A 21,051-nucleotide genomic window follows, 5' to 3' on the forward strand; every position below is an offset into this window, starting at 1 on the left:
TGACTCCTGTTTTTATTTTCTCTGGTAGTATTTGGTCAACCCTGACCCGGAGAGGTATTTTGGTCACCTCAAAATGTCTACATATATATATCTTTTTAAAATTATGTAACTTAGACTTAGACAAACTTTATTGATCTACAGCGGAAATTACTTGGACATTAGGGCTGGTATCATTAAGAAGTTGCTGATACAATACATACCTCGATACATAGGCCACAATACGATACATATCTCGATATAGTGCACTTTTGGTTCAATATGATGTATTTCAAATCAGTTCAAGGCGGTTCAGTAAAAAATAAAGGCCAAATAATGGCTGTGATACTAAAAGTCTTTGTTAAACCACTTATTGTGCAAAGTTCATATGAAACACGCCCATTTTACTCATCAAAACAGTGAAAATGTCAAATGTGTTGCATAAAGCAAGGCCAGGCCCGGGTAGTACTTGGATGGGAGACCACTGGAAATTAACAGTTGCCAAAGTGGGGTGCAAAAACTGTTGCTGTGTCCTTAGTAAAGACACTTCATCCACATTGCCTAGTATGGAAGTGGTGTGTGCGTGGAGTGGCCGGAGGGGCCTCTGGCGCAGATTGGCAGCCTTGCTTCCATCAGGGCAGCTGTGACTACAGTAGTAGCTTACCATCACCAAGTGTGGAGTGAATGAATAATGAACTATAATACACTTTGGGTATCTTGAAAAGTGCTATATAAATGCAATGATTAATTAATAAACAAGTTTCCTTTCTCTAAACAAGCAACAAAACTGTAGCGTGTAACAAAATCATTTAGTAAAATATACCAAAAAATACTCTTGGTGATATAGCAATACAACAGCCCATGATATCGATACTATATCATCACATTAAACAATACAATATATCAATATTTTGATATTTTTTCACACCCCTATTGGACCCAGTAGCTCACACATCACAATATATTATAATAACAAAGAAATATATATATATATATATATATATATATATATATATAAAAAATAAAATGTGTGGTAACCCTCATTGAGCTCGGGTCCTCTACCAAGGCCTGGGATTGAGAGTTCTGCGCAGTATCTTTGCTGTTCCAGTACTGCACTTTTCTGGACTGAGATGTCCGTTGTTTTTCCCGGTATCTGTTGTAGCACTCTTCCAGTTTGGGGTTACAGCCCCGAGTGCTCCGATCACCACAGGCACCACTGATGCCTTTACTTTCCAGGCTCTCTCCAGCTCCTCCTTGAGCCCCTGGTATTTCTCTAGCTTCTCGTGTTCCTTTTTCCTGATATTACCATCGCTTGGTATTGCGATGTCAACCACCACGGCTCTGCTCTGTTTCTTATCCACCACCACTATGTCTGGTTGGTTCGCCATCACCATTCTGTCAGTCTGTATCTGGAAGTCCCACAGGATCTTGGCTCGGTCATTCTCCACAACCCTTGGAGGTGTTCCCACCTTGATCCTGGGGTCTCCAGCCCGTACTCTGCACAGATGTTTCTGTACACTATGCCCGCCACTTGGTTATGTCGCTCCATGTATGCTTTCCCTGCCAGCATCTTTAACCCCGCAGTTATGTGCTGGACTGTCTCAGGAGCCTCTTTGCACAGTCTACACCGTGGGTCTTGTCTGGTGTGGTAGATCTGGGCCTCTATTGCTCGAGTGCCCAGGGCCTGCTCCTGAGCAGCCAGGATCAGTGCCTCTGTGCTGTCCTTCAGACCAGCCCTCTCAAGCCATTGGTAGGATTTCTTGATATCAGCCACTTCAGTGGTACGCCCCATGTAGGGGTTTGTCCTGCCATGATGGTCCCTCCAGCACCTCTTCCTCTGGACCCCACTGTCTGAGACATTCTCTGAGCACCTCATCTGCCGGGGCCTTGTCCTTGAGTACTCAAGGAGCTTGGATGTTTCATCCTGGACAGTGGTTCCCACACTCACTAGTCCTCGGCCCCCTTCCTTCCGGCTTGCGTACAGTCTCAGGGTGCTGGATTTGGGATGGAACCCTCCATGCATGGTCAGGAGCTTTCGTGTCTTAACATTTGTGGTCTGTATCTCCTCCTTGCCAGCTTACAATCCTGCAGGGTATCTGATCACGGCAGGGCGTAGCTGTTGATTGCCTGCACCTTGTTCTTGCATTGAGCTGGCTTCTAAGGACTTGCCTACTCTTTGCAGGTATTTGGCCGTAGCCGCTTTCCTTGTTGCCTCTTCGACGTTGCCATGCTTGTGAACCAAGTACTTGTAACTGTCCTCAACGTCTGCTATTGTTCCTCTGGGAGTGAACCCCCTCTGTGTGACTATTCCCTCTCTTTGTCAATGCTACATTTCTCAAGCCCGAATGACATCCCAATGTCTGTACTGTAGACTTGTGGTTGGATCAGTGAGTCATGTCTGCTCACTCTTTAGCGTACAGCTTGATGTCATCCATGTAGAAAATGGTGGCCCCGTTTCTGATCGGTATCCATAATGCGGTCGATTACTGAAGTTCAGGCCTATGCAGAACAGTAGTGGGGACAGTGAGTCTCCTTGGTATATGCCACATTTGATGGACAAACAAGTGGCTTCCCCTTGGCTTCAAGTTTTCCACAACCGCATCGAGTTCGCAATGAACGCCCTTAGTCCTGTTGATATTGTAAGCTCAAGCACTCAGTGATCCATGTGTGTGGCATTGAGTCGTAGGCTTTCTTGTAATCAATAGGCAGTGCAAGGTTGGTCTTACGGTTCTGCAATCGCGGGCACGGTCAAAAATACTTCTGTGCTGCGCTCATGTATTGATCATGTGATATCTTACAATATGCATAGCTCCACATATTGGCGATAGTTATGGGGCACCCTTTGAGGATCAGGATCAGGATCGTATACCATTCAGGTGAGATCCCATCCCTTACAGCTGGTTCATTTGTGCTGCCAGGGCGCTCGTGGAGGGCAGTGAGCTTCTTTAGCCATACATGGATATGTCCGGCCCGGTGCGGTCCAATTTTTCATACCTGAGACTCTTCCCTGGATGTCTGCCACTGTGATGGTGACTGGATTCTGTTCAGGGAGGTTGCTGTGGTTTTTCAGATCCACCAGCCACTGTGCATCGTGTTATGTATGCCTCCCTTTCCCATATGCCTTTCCAGTACCTCTCAGTCTCCAGTATGCTCTGTGTTATACCCTGCCACAGCGTACATGCGAACATATATCTATTTCCGCCGTGTTATATATCAAACAAAGATATATATATATATATATATATATATATATATATATATATATATATATATATATATATATATATATATATATATATATAAATGGTAATAATAAATTCTAAATAAGTAGCAAAAATAGCCAGAGACTGGTGTCAAATAAGGCATAATTATATAAATGTATATGTACAAATAACAAATACAACTAAAAGGCACAGTTTATCCAAGTTCCAGAGCACAGAGGTGAAAAATCTCTAACATCTAAGGTGTTTTTTTTTAAGCTTTATGGATGCACTAAACAGGGACCTGAAGTTAGTGCAAGAGAGTGCAAAAGACACAGTGTATGTTTACCATAAAAGGCAGCAGGACAAAGAAAAAGCATTGGTAATTTGGAAAGAACTTCCCTCATTAGAAAAGCTAACACCACGCACTGACCGCTGACCCGAGATCTGCCCAGACTCGCTGATGCGCACTTTCACGTCTGTTTTTTTACGTCTGAAATCAGCAGGTTCAAAGCCGCTGTCCCATGATGTTTGGGATCAGACCGCTGAGAAAAGAGGAAGAAAATCCCCTGAACTGTCTGGTGTTTTGCAGAATCAGATTTCCTCTCACGCAGACACTCTCCGGGCGCGCGTTCCTCCGTCCGTGCGTCTTTTTGCGCGCGGAAACCGGAGAGGAAACTCTAAACCCGGCATATGGCAGCAGCAGCCAGCGATGATGTTATGTGTCAGGGATGCACTTTAGGAGACTTCAGGCTAAAGTTACGTCCCGGGAACATTATGTGAAGTGACCGGTAATAACCTGCTCTTCATAGGATTATACTCTACGTTCAATATAAGGACTCATATTTCTGCACACGCTTTTATGTGTTCACACTGACGCATGGTTTATTATGTAATGTGATTCCATCAGTTGGCTTAATACTAATAAAACGCTGACAGGTGCCCAACATTAGTATTGCTGTAAATGAATTATTTTAGACTATATAGGTTACTCAATAGGCCTGCTTATTCTAGACATTTCAAAACATGTGACAGCCAAACGTAAAGGTCCTACGTTACGCAAAACTGACTCTTGTGAGCTTTAAGTCGTGTTAGAATGTTGTTACCCCATCAAAAACATATCCGGAGTTGTGTTTTGTTTCATTCACACATGTCTGAGTAACCCTGCATGATTAGTCTTTCTTCATCTCCAAAGCTCAAAATCCTCTGTACCACCTTGTGATGTCATGGAGTGATAGAGGTTTGTTAACAGCTACCTTTTATGTTTATTTAGTCAGTTAGTTTATGAGACAGGGACGATATACATTAACCTTAACACCATGGTTAAATTGGTTTGATATTGGATATTTAGACACAGACAACACATTCATCAAGGGAGACCATCACACAGGATTTTTTTCAAACTGGAGGACTGCTGTCTGATCACTGTTTGCCTGTATTCAGGTGAGCTTTTAGTCCCGTGATGTTGCCATGGGTTGTTGTGACTGATGCGTGTGTTGTGAAATGCGGGATGCGGAAAACTGTAAAAGCAATTTTGTATGAAAAGTGATAAAGTTTGATTTGATGAATTATTAAAAAAAAAACATTGACCTCTGACCATTTTTGATTTTTCTTTCCTTACTGGAGGGGTACCAACAATTTTGTCCACATCTGTATCACAAGTTAAATGAGTGTTGAATTCACAAATATGCACTAAATCAGCTCAAAGTATTTTTTTTTAACAATTACTGTCTTGTGATATATATACCCTGGATGATTATGAAGACGTCACAAGTTGTTTGAAAAAAATCTGTGATATGTATTACAAGTTAAATGTCTTTGAATGTGTCGAATATCCATTATCCAATACCAAACCAATTCAACCGCGGTTTAACCTTAACAGGAGAGATGCATCATGCCACTAATTTCCACCTGTAGTCCCTGGTGCAGTTTTTTTTTTTTTTTTTCAGGTTTGTTCAGTTCAGATGACTCTACTTAAGTGGAGTGCCACATGACATCATAACATCACAAGGTGGAACAGAGTGTTTTCTGTTTGAGAGAAGAACTAACCTAAATATTCAGAGTTTGTGGGTTAAATATCCTCCAAAACTTGAAATTGAATTAGAATACACGCAGCTACATGGATCGGATAAGAAACGTCTTTAAAGGTGCACTAAGTAGCATTTCTAGTGGAGGGTCCGTCGCCTGCTTGTCTCCATGGAAATGTTATTGCTTTGTGTAAAATGTTCCAGAGTATAGAATCACGAGGTAGACAAGCAGGTTACAGCACTACACTACATTACAGTTCAGATCTGTGGAGAGTCGCCCTTATTCACAGAAGGGATTATTATATTTTTGAACAACAGAAACACTAGTAATGAACAAATGCTATATGTATGTATGTGTTTAATGTCGTACCATGGAACATTCCAGGCAAAGCAATAACATCTCCATGGAAACATGGAGGTATGCACAGATTAGCTTTAAATGTTAGACTATTCATAATTTTAAATGAATAGAAGACATATAAACATCCATTTTGTTGATACATTTTATCAGATTATAATATAATAACATGTATCCAGTTTTTACAATCATCGAATTCAGTCAAATATAAACTTTAATGTAAAACATGTATGACTTTTTTGCTTTTAAAATAAAATTTGTTACAGTTGACTTGAAGCATAATAATAGTCCAAAACAATTTTTAACATGAGAGTAGTGAATAATTGACCAACTTGTAGCCTTGCGCTTATTTTACACAAGAATTACATTGCTAGCATTTATAATACAACAATATAGTTTATGTTAAAGCTAAAATGTTTACAATGATACAAAGAGTTATACTTAAAATAATAAAATATGACATTTAATATACATTAGTAAAAGTTTAATATCTGTCATTTCATGTGCAAAGTATATTTTTCCAGTTTGTGTAATGGCACCTTTATGTTGAGTCCAGCCAAAACAATCATAGACAGAGATACAAAGGCAACAATAGAACATGCAGTTTCAGTTTTTATGCACTTCCTGTATAACACTGTTTGAATATGAAAAATAAATGAACTAGTTTATTCAGCAAAGTTAAAGCCACAGTATGTAATGTTTTGGCCAAAATAATACTAAAATAAAATAAGGTTTTTGCTTTTTTTATTTTTTCATTTTGGATTGCATCTCCACAAACCCTCCTCTTTGGCTCCTCCTGATCTACAGTCCATGGTTGTTCCTTTGGCTATAATATTCCACAATACGGAACAAAACGTATTTCTCTCCATGGACAATGTTCCGAAGTAATGTTTTAACTTCCTGTTTCCATGGGGTCATGCGGGTGACCTGCCACTTCCAGAAAGTTACAAACTGTACCTTTACATAAGTTTTGTCATCCTTGTGTTGGACTTACACTGGGAGTTGCTCAGCAGGTGGAGGCTGCTCTGTTGGAGATTTTATTGTAAACAGATCTTTGTTCTTCACATGACCATCACATGGAGCCTTCATTTCAAATTCACATTGGAGTTAGATTCAAACGTTATACAACGTTTCAGTATTTCCCAGTTTTTTTCTCAGGCCAAATGACCTCATAAAGTGTTGAACATTCATGAGTTAAAAATGGTTTTACTCCACTTTCCATATTGCGATTTTTCCATCCTGTTTGGCTGCTCCACTGAGCACGTAGCGGTCCTCAGCAGAGCACAGCCCAGTCACTCTGTCTGTGTGTCCATGGAGCTCCTTCAACACTTGGTGGCGCTCTGCATCTAGGATATAAATCTTTCCTTTGGTTGAACTGCGGCCCAGGCCTCCGATCCACACCTACACAACAGAAGAAGACATATTATACTTCTATCTAGTAATAAATATATCACATGCTCAGATCAATATTGCAGTTTGACCAAAATGATCCAAAACTACTAATACTACTTAATAATAATACTAATACTAATACATCAGACTTATATAGAGCTTTTTTGGACACTCAAAGATGCTTAATTTCACCACAACAAGCAGCATATTATCATTTACAGTGCTTTTAGCTTCTGAAAAATTGCTGCTTAACAGTTTTTAATGTTATGTATATGATCCAGTGTTCACTTCTTTTCAAAGGATCACAAACAAATACAGAGACAATAAAATCTGATTAAAATATTAACAGTCAATATGACATAACGAACCTCCTTTACTACTCTAAGTATTTTCATTCTGAAATAAATACATGTTTCTATAAGTGAAAGTGGGATTTAGTCTATCTACCTAAAACCAGAAATGGTTCTTCTCTTTTAATGTTGATTTTATGACAAGTAGTTATGTTTTGCTTTGTTTGATTGTGATTTTAGTGTATTTCTTATTTGGTAAAGAACTTTGAATTATTCTGTGTACAAACCTGGTTTTTGACTTTGATTATACAGTGGCACCCAACGCAGTCTGGCAGCAAAACTCTGTGAAATGGTCTGCTCCTGTCCTTCATGTGCCAAATCGCGATCTCACCAGATTCAGAACAAATGCTCCACATCTCCTCGATCTAAAACAACATTTATATACTGATTAGACACAGCTCAGAGTCACATTTTCACATCATACTCAGTGATGCGAAGAATACTGTATTTTCTAATGTATTCTGGATACGTTTACATCGAGTTGCATTTAAATTATAGTGTAAAAATCCACAACATTTTATTAAAAACAGCTTTATATTTGTTTCACCATTTTTAAAGCATTTCCTATCACCAACCGGAGATGGAAAAATCACACGTGCACTCACTTCAAGCTGAGTTTTCAATTTGTATCACTGATTCTGTGCAGTTTAAAACGTAATTACATGATCAAATACCAGAATATATTCCTTTGATTTTACAAAAGTAACTGTAATGTGAATAAAACCAAATGAAATAGTAACTCCTGGAATACAGTTGCTCAAAATTAGTATTCAGAGAACGTATTCTCAGTAAATGTATTCAGTTATTTCTCAACACTGATCATACTGATGTAAAAAAGTACATAAAAAAAAAATAAATACGGGCCAAAAGTATTTTAAAATGCACCTCAGGCAGAAGCAGAATTGAGCTGAAAGTTGCCAGTGATCCTTTTTGCTGTTCGGGTAAATGTAGACGGTGCCTTATGTTGCCGCTCCTCCACACCTCCATCACACAGTCCCTCGAACCTGACGATACACTCTGGTGAGTTTATGTTGTTTATATTGTTTCCTTAAATAGCTATAAAAAAAAAAATTATGGGACTTACAGCACCACAGAGTCCCATTGTAACTGGTCACAAACTGTAGACGATCACAGCTCAGACGAAAGTGCTTTTTTACCTTAGTGAAAAAATAAAAAAACAGAATAAAAAATTTGCTGCATTGCTAGAACATTGCTTAACTAAATTGGAATACATATTGTAGAATACTATAACTATTAAGCTCTCCTCCTTTATCATTCTAGTAAGAAATACGCACTTGTAATGTTGCGATGTCCCACAGCATAACGGTTCCCTCTACACTGCAGGAGTACGCCACCTTCTGGCTGAAAAACAAAGTACACATATATTTACAGGCAGTAAGAGCTGATTATTATATATTTAAAAAGCCATGTTTTTTATTCAGAAAATGATTGCAATTGAGTGACAAAGCACAAGATTAGCACAAGCACGTTTATGAAATATGAATTTGTAAATGGAAAATATATCCGACATATTCTCTTTGCATTATTTTTTTATGTATCCATGTATACTTTGTTTGTATTACACAAAATTTCTCTTGTGAGATTTAAGCCATGATGAATGAAGAAAATCTGGAGTCATGTTTTGTTTCATCCACACAGGTTTGAATAACCCTTTATTTATCTCCAAAGCATGATACAGCAGATGTAGTTTTCAAGTTAACAACTACTTTTTAAGTTTAGTTCAACAGAGATTGGAAATTCCCAGGCTAATCATCCAAATAATTCTAGTGAAGGTATATGGAGTTTAAAAACACAGTGGGGTACTTCCTGTATTATCACATGACATGACAAGGTGGAACAGTGTGTTTTCCTTTTGAGAACAGAACTCAGTCTAAATATGCTGGGTTTGTGTGTTAAACATGAATGAAACAAAACACAATTCCAGGTCTGTTTGCAATGAGGAAACAACATTACAACATAGATCAGAAAATAGTGTAATATGGGCCCTTTAAGTATATTTCAGTATTTTGCAATCAGTGTCTCCTCACTTGTATTTATCCATGTCCAGAGCGAGCCCGGTGACCTCGGCGCGGTGCTCGGTCAGCTGACGGTTACACACCATCGACACCAAACTGATGATGTAGATCACAGAGTCCTCAGACCCCATCCACACCTGGTCTGTGTCCACTCCCAGCATGCAGTTCTGGTAAAGAAGGCAAACATCACAAAGGTAGTCAGAGACTTTCATAATATAACTTCCTGAGACCATTTTGATATTGGAAGTAAAATAAAACTCGCTGTGGACGCTGTTTACATTCATCAAATCTGAGGCTATGCTGTTTTACTAGAACTAGAAGCTGTTTACTTTAAGATGCAAGGTTAGGCTATGTAACTTATTCCAGTGGATCTGTAACTGCTTGTCTGCTTGTCTCCATGGTGATGTAATTGCTTTGCCTTGAATATTCCACAATATGGCATTAATCGTACAGTATATTGCTGGAGAAGAGCAAGTTACTGGTCAAATCTGTTGAGAGGCAATCTCACTCGCAGTAAAAATGCATGTTTTTCTAAATATTTTTTAGCAATAAAATAATCTGCAGATCCACCCATTTTCTTCCGCTTTATCCATGGCCGGGTCGCGGGGGCAGCAGTCTGAGCAGGGAGGCCCAGACTTACCTCTCCAAACACACTTCCACCAGCTTTTTCCAGCTCTTCCGGGGGATACTGAGGCGCTCCCAGGCCAATCAAGAGACATAGTCCTACCACAGTGTCCTGGGTCTTCCCCAGGGCCTTGTCCCGGTGGGACATGCCCAGAACACCTCTCCAGGGAGGTATCCAAGAAGCATCCGGAACAGATGCCGGAGCCTCCTCAGCTGACTCCTCTCGATGTGGAGGAGCAGCGGCTCTATTCCGAGCTCCTCCCATGTGACTGAGCTCCTCACCCTATCTCTAAGGGAATGCCCAGCTCCTCCACAAAGGAATCTCATTTTGTTTTGTTTTTTAACTCATACAATACATCTAACTGAATGAAAGCCAGACAGATATGTTTAATGCCATACTGTGGGACTTTCCAGGTGAAGCAATAGAGCCAAGCAGGTAGCGAACACCTCACAGGAACAGTTACTTGATGCACCTTATAAGTTGTGTAAGTAGAAAAGAGTACATTCTCGTTATATTCTGAAATGTATCTATATTATTTCAAAACAATGATATTTTGTAATACATCAAGGCTCCACTAGGGGGAAGCATTGCTCAAGATAGAGACACTATAGGGAATCTCCACAAAAACTGAATGAATTCTTGCATTCATACATTTTTCAGCAGTAACTTAAACTACAACTGCTTCATTGTACACATCAGACATCACGCTTCAACAGCTGGAAAATCCAAATATTTCTTGACCCTGTGATAAACTCCACGTGGGTTTACATTTGAAAATCTTCTCTCATACCTTAGAATACGTTAACCTACTTCATGTGACTGTGACTTGAACATTTATGGTCAATTTGCACAGGGCCTCCAAATACTTTTATTACTTTTAACACTATACTTCAACATTTTACCTTTCTCTAACAAAATATTTTACCATGGAACTTTGGTACAGATGTTTTGAATCAAGACGAGCCAAAAACTATTTTGAAAAGTCTTCCCTTCAAAAACATGTGGTTACAAGCTTTGAATAGAGGAGTTGCAATGTTTACCCAAATCAACAGAAGGGAAAAATGTACGGAGAATAATTTTATCTGTATCTGATTCTGAAGGCATGCAAGTTATGACTAAAGTTGATAAGATTTCCTCAAAATACAGTGAATAGAGGGCGTTACTTCCTTAATAAATTGCGGTAGCCTATTTTACTTTTATTAACAGAATATCTAACAAAAATCTATATATTTTTATTTCTTTATATAATGCAAAGTATCATACAGTGTTTAGCTGTGATCCCAAGTGAAAAAATAAATTTAAAAAAATGTGGTATTTATATATTTATTAATCAGTTATTAGAAACACTAGTCAAAGATCAGCATTTATGACAACCCAAATTTTGATGGCAAAGGTTGTATTTAGGAAAAATTTGAGTGCAATGTATTTTATTGAACCATTAAAAAGGCTTCTCATATGCTGCATTATGTCACTGTCACTGTTTTAAACCTTTCTATGTTCATGGAGACCAAACCAGACCAAGTTACAGGTCAGATCTGTGCAGAAACGATCCCTCTCACAGTTAGAATGCCTATTTTTCTAGGTATTTTAGAGCTATGTAAAGTAGAGATACACAGTGCACGCTTAAGTTGTAAATTTTTGTATAAATTATAACAGATTACCTTTTGAATTTTGTATTTTTACCTGCATATTTCTAACCTGTACCATTTCTCTCTGTCATGTATAAGCTCGTATGTAGATGTGCATGTCTTTACCAGTCTGGCGGTCCCGACTTGACAGGTGTGAGTGAGGGACCATGTGGAGGCGTCGAAAACCATCACCTTCCCCCCGCTCACAGACACCCACAGTTGCCCTGGAAACACATAAAAACATACAAATTAATTCACTGCATTCCCTTATCACTGATATAAGGAAAACTGTAAGTGTAGTCATTTTTAACATTCAGCAAAGAAAAGAAAAAAAGCCTGTATTACACTATTTTCTGATCTATGTTATAATGTTGTTTCATCACCAAAAACGTACAAACCCTGCATATTTAGGCTCTAATTGAGTTCTTCTCTCAAACAGAAGACACTCTATTCCACCTTGTGATGTCATGGGGTAATACATAAACTCCACACACCTTCACTAGACTAATTTGGGTGATTTTCAGGTCTGGCATTGCCAATTTGTACTGACCAAAAGTTTAAAAGGAGCTGTTAACTTGGAAACTACCACTACATGACATCACAAGTTGTAACACGACATTTTGATCTTTGGAGATGTAGACAGACTAATAAAGAGTTACTCAAACATGTGTGAATGAAATAAAACATAACTCCAAGTATGTTTCTGAGGAGGTAACAACATTCCAACACGAATAAAAGCCCACGAGTCACTTTTGTGTTTACTTTTTGTGTTTACTTTATGGTAAAATTTGAAACTACATTTTGAAGATTTTTTCCACCCATATCTACATTTTAAAAGAAAGTACTTGAACTTAATAATTTTACTTAATTTTAGATGAGCTGGAATGATCTTTTTAAGTAATATAACATTACATTAGAAGTCGAAGCAGTCATTTATGTGGATGGATGAGAACATATTCTTGGGCATTCAGCTCTTTTCATTGCACAGTTTCTCATATACAGCTCTCACTCACTGTATTAGCCTTGAAAGCAAAAGTTATGGTCATCCAGGGGAATATTTAAACTGAAAACCCCGCCCAGCTCAACCTAACGGACAGTTTTCCACTAACAGTCTCAGAGCTATTTTCAAACCACTCTCAGAAAAAGAAGAAAGTAACATCCTGTGATTCATTCAGGGCCATAGAGCAACGTGGACAGGCATAAAAGGGTCAAGGGAGAAAGAGGGAGGGAGGGGCAGAGAAAAGGAGAGAGAGAGAGATAGAGGAGGCGTGAGAGAAAGAGAGGGGGGAAGAACGAGAGAGAGAGGAGTAGGACTACACTGGCTGCTGTCCAGAAATTCAATTCAGTGACCTATATTCAGAGCAGATAGAGGGAGGAGGTGAATGCTGAGGTTTGTCCTTTTGAAAACAGAAATCACACAAGACTTCAGCCACTTTTCCTCCCTTTTCCCCCTCCCCTGTAAGTCTATGAGTGTGTGAGTGTGTGGGGCAGATCAGATGGGTCTGTTAGAGGTCTGCCACCAGCCGTGTATAAGTGCACGCAGATGTCTGTCCACTAAAGACCAAAGCTTTGTAGTTTTAAAGGGCAAATTGTGTATCTATGTAGAGTTGTGTTTAGTTTCAGTCACACATGTTCAACACACAGATCCAGTTCTTCTGAGTTCTTCTCTCAAACTTGAAACATCTGAATAATGCAAAACTGGAATTGCCAAACTTTTATGCAGCATCTGTTGTTTGAGTCTTTTCTTCACTCCATTGTGCATCAGAAAATATCAAAGACTAACAACTGAATAAAATGTAAAACTGTGTTTTTCTTAATAAACTTTTATGTTTTTTTTTTAATGGTTATTCTAGAGCAGGGGTCATCAAACTAAGGCCCGCGGGCTGACTCCGGTCCCCTCCCAGCACCACTGCCCTCACCACTTGAACTGGCCCTATGAGGCAATCCTAAAACGTTGTCATGGCCTATTTTTATTTATTTTTTTTATTACTTTTTGTACTTTTTACTTTACTTTACTTTATGTTACTTTTTTTCTTGTATTTTGTTGATTTTTTCAATTTAAAAATGATATTTATATGAAGTATTTATATTTATATCAACGCATCAACGAGTCAACGAGTTCTGTAGTGCAGTTAAGGACAGAAAAATGGCGAATGTTAAAGCACAAAAAGGTTGACAGAGTGCCGAGTTTTCAAAGAACAGTGGACAACCAAGTATTTTTTTGTTCAGCGTAAAGACCGTGCAGTTTGTCTGATATGTAAAGAAAGTGTGGCGGTTTTCAGAGAATATAATCTGCATCGTCAGGGTCGTACAATGCTGTTATACGGCCGACCCGACCCCGGCCCCCATCACAGTCAGGAAAGATAATGTGGCCCTCAGAGAAAAACGTTTGGTGACCCCTGTTCTAGAGTAACGTACAGCAAATCAGTTCAATTGAGGCTAAAAGGTACTGCAGCTGTTAACTTTAAAACTACCACTACATAACATCACAAGACAGAACAGAGCATTTTGAGCTTTGGTGATGTACACAGACTAATCATGCAAAGTTACTCAAACATGTGTGAATGAAACAAAACACAAGTCCGGGTGTGTTTTTGAAGAGGTAACAATGTTCTAACATCCCTTCTTAGTATCCATGTGCAAAATCACACTTGGCTGTGAGGTTGTTTCAAATTAGCAGACTCTGTTCAGCGGTGAAGAGAATAGGATTTAACCTTGTGTGTCTCCTGCAAAGGTTTTGAGAGAATAAAACCTAAAAGTGTAACTATTTAGCCCAACAAGAGCTAATATTGTATGATAGTATTTGAATTGCCATAAATGAAAAGGCATATATCTGTTGTCAATGAGCAACGGTGCTATAATCTCAAACATTGTGCTCATTAAACCACTCTGCACCAAGTATGTACAGGCATCTAGAAATATAATGTTCCTGTGTGAAATTAAATGCATGAGAACAGTTACATTGTACATTAATTATCTGAGTAGCTTTTGACGTGAAGTTGGACTAAAGAAATATTGTATAGTTGGATCAAATTAAATTAGAAAAGCAATTCATGATACTATATAAAGTTAATTTAATTAGAGAAAGCATCCTAATAATTAAAATGTCATAAAAATAAATTGTATGTTCTGTCTTAAGATGTCTAGTCCTGTTTCCTTACAGCAAAAGCCCTCATTTATATTCCGGTAATGAGCTCAAAAGAGGAAGTTTGTGTAGGTGAAGGAGTGGTCATAATAAACCAAAGGTCATTTTGTGAGAAACTGTTATGCAAGTGTGATGGAGAAAATGACAGAGTATTTACACAGTTCAGTAAATTCAATAGATTAGACCAAAACTAAACACTAAGTCTGGTACAAAGTACAGCAATGATTATTCAAAGAGCCCATATTGATTCCTTATTGAAAACGTGTCTTGAGTAGTTTTTTTGTTTCAGTGACACATGTTTAACACACAAACTCGGTATATTTAGTTCTTCTCTCAAGCAGAAAACAGTCTGTTCCACCTTGTGATGTCATGTGGTAATACAGGAAGCGCTCCACTGTGTTTTTAAACATCATATACCTTCACTGGAATCAGATTTCAGCCCTGGAATTGCCAATCTCTAAAGAGCAAAAGGTAAAAGGCGGCTGTTAACTTGAAAACCATCCCTTCATGACATCACAAGGTGGAACAGAGCATTTTGAGCTTTGGAAATGCAGACAGACTAATAATAAAGGGTTACTCAAACATGTGTGAAAGAATCATTTGACATTTTATGAGGTAACCACATTCTAATGCTGAGAAAATACAAATGAAAACAAACAATGCAAGCACTTAATATTTTTGTTGTTTAAGTGTTCAAAATAAATTAAAATCTACAATTAAATACTCCCGTGACCCGGCCCCGGATAAGCGGAAGAAAATGGATGGATGGAATTAAATACTCATAATAAAGGGTTATAATAATAGGCCAGTGTCACAGGAAATAACAGCCACTAAATCTAAAACTTAACCTTGTAAAGTAAAAAAACTCCCACAAGAGTCTTCCTGTATCATATCAGCTGTACTGGGCCCAGACATAAGGAGAGAGAGACAAAGAGAGGGGGAAAAGAAGAGAGGGGACAGGGGAGGGGGAGAGAGAGTGATAGAGGGAGAGAGGTGGGGCAGAGAGGGGAGGAGAGAGAGAGAGAGAGAGAAGGAGAGAAAGAGGCAGAAGGAGAGAGAGAGGGAGAGAAAGTGAAAGACAGAGAGAGAGCTAGAGTGAGAGAGACAAAGAGAGGTGGACAGGGAAGCGGGGGAGAGAAAGACAGAGAGGGAGAGAGGGAGGGAGAGAAAACGAGAAACATAGATAGAGAGAATGAGAGAGACAAAGACAGGAGGATGGGGGAGACAGAGAGAGGGAGAGAAGAAGAGAGGAAGAGAAAGCGAGAAACAGAGAGATAGAGAGAGCGAGAGAGACAAAGAGAGGAGGACAGGGGAGGGGGGAGAGAGAGACAGAGAGAGGGAGAGAAGATGAGAGAGAGAGAGAGAGGGAGAAAAAGCGAGAGACGGAAATAGTAAGAAGAAGAGAGACAAAGAGAGGAGGACAGGGGAAGGGGGGAGAGAGAGAGAGACAGAGAGAGGGAGAGAAGAAGAGAGAGAAAGAGAAAGCGAGAGACAGGGAAATAGAGAGAACGTGAGAGACAAAAAGAGGGAAACGGGGAAGAGAGAAAGTCAGAGAGGGAGAGAAGAAGAGAGGGAGAGAGGGAAGGGGAGAGAGTGAGAGATGAGGGCAGAGAGGGAGAGAGGGGGGTGCACAGAGAAAGAGAGAGAAGGGGGGGGGGAGAGTTTGAGAACCATCCCTGATATTTGTTTGTTTACCTGGCGTGTAGAGGAGAACATCTACAGCATGAGTAGCCGTCAGCTCCAGCGAAGGGTTAATTTTGTGTTTTAGTGTCTCTGCCGTCGTCGTGGGAACCATCATGGGCACTGGGGCAGAAAGCATTGTTAAACTTCACTTGGGAGGAAATAGGAACATTATATGGTCAGCTGCACACTGCAAATACAATACTGGTTAGATTAGCAAAAACACATTTCAAATTATTAATCCAGTGTGTACTTTCATGCAGCATATTATTCAAAACAGATTATGACAAATTCTGGTCTAAATACAGTAGTCTATTAAATTAGAAAAAAAAATGTCTTAAATAAATAAGTTTTAGTTAAACCATGACTAAACAAAAATACTCAACTAAACTACTATCATAAACTACTACAACTACTACAACTACAAACTACTAACTAATTACTTTTAACTACTCCTACTACTCTTACTAATAACTACTTACTACTACTACTCCTACTACTAACTACTAACTACTCCCACTACTCCTACTACTACTCCTTCCTACTCCTACTACTACTACAACAACTACTAACTACTACTACTAATTACTAACTACTACAACTACTACTGACTACTAACTACTGACTACTAACTACTGACTACTAACTACTACTACTACTACTAATTACTAACTACTAACTACTACTACTCCTACTACTACTACAACAACAACTACAACTACAGCAACTACTACTACTTATTACTAACTACTACTCATACTAACTACTACTCCTACTCCTACTACTAACTACTCCTACTCCTACTACTACAACAACTACTACTACTAATTACTAACTACTACTCCTACTAACTACTACTCCTACTCCTACTCCTACTACTACTCCTACAACAACTACAACTACTTCTAAATACTACTAATTACTAACTACTAACTACTACTATTACTATTACTACTACTCCTACTTCAAAATTTAAAAACGTAATCATAATAAATTTAAAAATAAAATAAATAATAATAATAAAAAAACTTTAAGAAATGGTGGTACGGATGGCACAGATAAACTCACAGTTTTAGGGTAAAATAATGTGGAAATAGCTGTTCAAAATGCTTTTCATAACAATAAAAAAGAATACAAAACAAGTAAAATAAAAAAAAAGTAAACTATTTAAGCTACCTTCCATTCGTATGCGGTCAAAATGAGCCAGTTTAGAAGCTGCAAAGATGGCTTTACTGCTCTGAAGACTCCCCACAACAGCGTCCATCAGCAGAGCGTTGGTCAGGGCCTGCTGCATGTACTGAGGGTCCTGGAGATAAAGAAAAGTTACACAATGCACCTTTAGATCACACAGACAAAATAAATGAGTTTGTGGTAAGAACAGATAAATAATTTAAATATTTGGCAACTCCTCAATTCCTCCTCTTTTACAACTCAGAGTTCAGTGCCGGGTTTACACATAGATAAAAAAACAACAACAACAAAAAAAAAAAAAACTACTGGTCAATCTTGAAGTCTCTTTCTTTATAAAAACATAGAAAGTATCTGATTGCAAAGTGAAAGCGAGCTATTTAAAATCTTGAGTTTCACAAAGGGCTCTCTGTGTGCGCTCATATTAGAGGTTTTGAGGAAAAGCAGCCACACCCACAAAGGTCACGGAGACACAGAGACACAGAGACACAGAGAGCAGCTCAGACTCAAAAGGAGGGAGTGTGAGAGTGTTACCAGAACTCATACTAATGTAACTCTTTAGGATTGTATCAGAGTCACTGGGCTTAAATATGTGCAATTAATCATTATCTCCTAAATCGCACTACTTTACATACTATACATGGCAGACTATATTCTCAATATTTTTACAAGAAACAAAACTGTGGGTGCATTTCACTGGGGCTTTTTAAGAGTAATCAGTGTTATTGCATGTCAACACAAATTTACTTTGTAACACAAGGAGGGGCTTTGGCTGTGACTGTGCTATCTGATCTTGCCAGGTACTAGCCTGATTCATCAGCATGAGGATTCGTTCGCTTGACGATAGGCAGGTACTTTTTCTATTTAACCAAACGCTGCTATTTAGTCGTGACATATGTAATGCTCCGCTAACGGGGCTAACTGGTATATTAAGATTTTCCCGAATCCCGTAGGAAGAAGGGCAATAACGATTTTCCCCTTGATTCTCTTTATTCTGGCTTTAAATCCTCAATCTCAGGAATTGTTGCCAACACAGAATGTATGGCTTCATCTACATCTTGACCCCTTTGTTTACTGTTGTGCTGTACCACAAAAGGGACCCAATCATGGCTTCACAGCTCTTCGCTGATAGGCCACTGCGTGGTCTACAACTTCCTGGGTTCTTGCAAGCCGTCTACTGTATTCCAATTCCTGACCTAGTTGCTGGAGAGAAATTAAATTGAGGGGAGGCACTAGGTGGCGCCAGCCTGGCTAGCCAGGTACACACCTATTTAAAAAATCTTTCAAATCAACCATATTAACCTTGGAGGCAGTCAATGAAAAAGTAGTAGTAGCAAGTGGCATATATGTATTTATATTTTTGCTTAAAAATAAGGTAAATAATAAAGTTAAAAAGCATCAAGTGGTGAAATCTACACATTTAATTCCAATTACTCTATATTACTGTCAAAGATCCCATATTATACAAAATTGACTCTCATGAGCTTTAATCCATGATTTAATGTTGTTTCCTCCTCAAAAACATACCTGGAGTTGTTTTGTTTCATGTTTTAGTAATCCTGCATTATTAGTCTGTGTAAATCTTCAAAGATCAGAATGCTCTGTTTTACCTTGTGATGTCATGAAGCAGTAGTCTTCAAATTAATGGTTCCCTTTTACCTTTAGTTCAGTAGACACTGGCAGTTCCAGAGCTGAAATCATCCAAATGATTCTAGTGCAGATGTATGGAGTTTAAAAACACAGTGGAGCACTTCCTGTATTACATCACAGGGTGGAATGGAGTAATTTCTATATGAGAGAAGAACTCATCTTAAACATGCAGATTTCTGTGTGAAACGTGTGAATGAAACAAAACACAACTCTAGGTATTTTTTGATGAGGAAATAACATTATAACATAGATCAGAAAATAGTGTAATATGAGCCCTTTAAAATAGCAATACCCTGTTGACAAATATTTTAGAAAGCAAACATAGAAAGCAAACATATAAAACTAGAACTATAAAATTCATACATGCAAATATTTCCCATATAAAATGACCTGTACCTTATGTTGATCGGCCATGATCCGTCCAGCCCACATTTCTTTCACCATCAGATTCCACAGCTCTGTTTCCGTTTTCAGATTTGCCTCGAATGCATCTTTCCGTCCCCGCACCCTCAGCTTCAAACTGGGAATTCTCAACAGCAGAATTGGAGCAGAGGAGACTTTCACCTCCTAGAAAAATCAAATAATAAATACAGTTGAAACCTAAAACCTTGTCAAAACATGATAGCTTTTGTTTCAGGATATAAATATTGTCTTACCTCCAAGTCTCTGTACTGAGCCACCTCCACGTACCCGGGGCGCCCGTCAGTGAGCAAGAACAAGCGTCTTTGGGTCATAGCGATTTTTCCCACTCCTCTACTCGTCTTTACTGAGGAGGAAAGCTTAAAGACACACTCAGATGGGTCAATGTGCTCCAACACTGATGCAGGGAGGCAAACCTGAAAAACAAATGCAAAAACATGTTAAAAACTTAAGTTAAAAGCTGCTGTGCGTAACTTTCCTCGTGGATGGTCTGTCATATGCTTTTCACCATGGACTTGTTATTGCTTTCTCTGGAATGTTTCACAGTATGGTTCTAACCTTTCTATCTTCACGGAGACCAAACCAGACCAAGTTACAGATCAGATCTGTGGAGAGGCAACCCCGATCATAATCAGAATGTTTGTTTTTCTAGGTATTTTTGAGCTATAACACCACTTAAGGTAGATCCTGAGGAATATTCCAGGCAGAGCAATGACATCTCCATAAAAACATGCAGGTGATGGACGCCAAACCAAAAAGTTACATAGTGCACCTTTAAACAATACAAACAATCTTTATTTATATGCAAAAACGTAAAACAATTATATAAAACAGACTGTACAAAATGTCACTGAGTGTTGAAAGCCAGTCTGATTAAATTAATTTTGAGCCTGGATTAAAAAAACTATATGAAATAAACAATATTTGCAACAATATTTCTGGATTATGTTGATTACTATCTAAGAGTGTAATCTTATAATAAGATACTAAGATTCCTCTGTCTACTTAGTCCGTCTACATCTCCAAAGCTCAAAACGCTCTGTTCCACCTTCTGATGTCAGGAAGTGGTTGTTTTGAAGTTAACAGCCCCTTTAAACTTTAGTTCAGTTGAGATGGTCAATTCCAAGAGCAGAAATCATCCAAATTTAAGTATAAAGTGTATTATTATTAAAGTGTATGTAGTTTAAAAACACAGTGGAGCACTGCTGTATTACCAGATGACATCACAAACTGGAACAGAGTGTTTTCTGTTTGAGAGAAGAGCTCAGTCTAAATACAGTACGCAGGGTGTGTGTTAATTACGTGTGAATGAAATGAAACACAACTCCAGGTATGTTTAAGAGTGTAACATTATGTAATATTATAATATACTAAAA

At 38.6% G+C, this 21,051-nt stretch overlaps 1 protein-coding gene across 1 annotated transcript in view; it reads right to left on the minus strand.

Moving 5' to 3' along the window:
- Positions 1–5,694: 5,694 nt before the first annotated feature.
- Positions 5,695–21,051, minus strand: part of dennd3a (DENN/MADD domain containing 3a) — a 44,638-nt gene continuing 29,281 nt past the window's right edge. Inside the window, exons 20-30 of the mRNA XM_055157494.1 lie at positions 19,912–20,091; positions 19,652–19,822; positions 17,594–17,723; positions 16,433–16,540; positions 11,719–11,816; positions 9,352–9,506; positions 8,599–8,665; positions 8,388–8,460; positions 8,189–8,307; positions 7,531–7,668; positions 5,695–6,962 (exon numbers count right to left, since the gene is read on the minus strand). Of these exons, the coding sequence (XP_055013469.1) occupies positions 6,768–6,962; positions 7,531–7,668; positions 8,189–8,307; positions 8,388–8,460; positions 8,599–8,665; positions 9,352–9,506; positions 11,719–11,816; positions 16,433–16,540; positions 17,594–17,723; positions 19,652–19,822; positions 19,912–20,091 (1,434 nt within the window). The 3' untranslated portion in view covers positions 5,695–6,767. The remainder of the gene's footprint in view (positions 6,963–7,530; positions 7,669–8,188; positions 8,308–8,387; positions 8,461–8,598; positions 8,666–9,351; positions 9,507–11,718; positions 11,817–16,432; positions 16,541–17,593; positions 17,724–19,651; positions 19,823–19,911; positions 20,092–21,051) is intronic.

The sequence above is a fragment of the Boleophthalmus pectinirostris genome, unplaced genomic scaffold, assembly GCF_026225935.1.
Source record: "Boleophthalmus pectinirostris isolate CB_2022bp ecotype Guang Dong unplaced genomic scaffold, ASM2622593v1 HiC_scaffold_21, whole genome shotgun sequence".
In the NCBI taxonomy this organism is placed as follows: domain Eukaryota; kingdom Metazoa; phylum Chordata; class Actinopteri; order Gobiiformes; family Gobiidae; genus Boleophthalmus; species Boleophthalmus pectinirostris.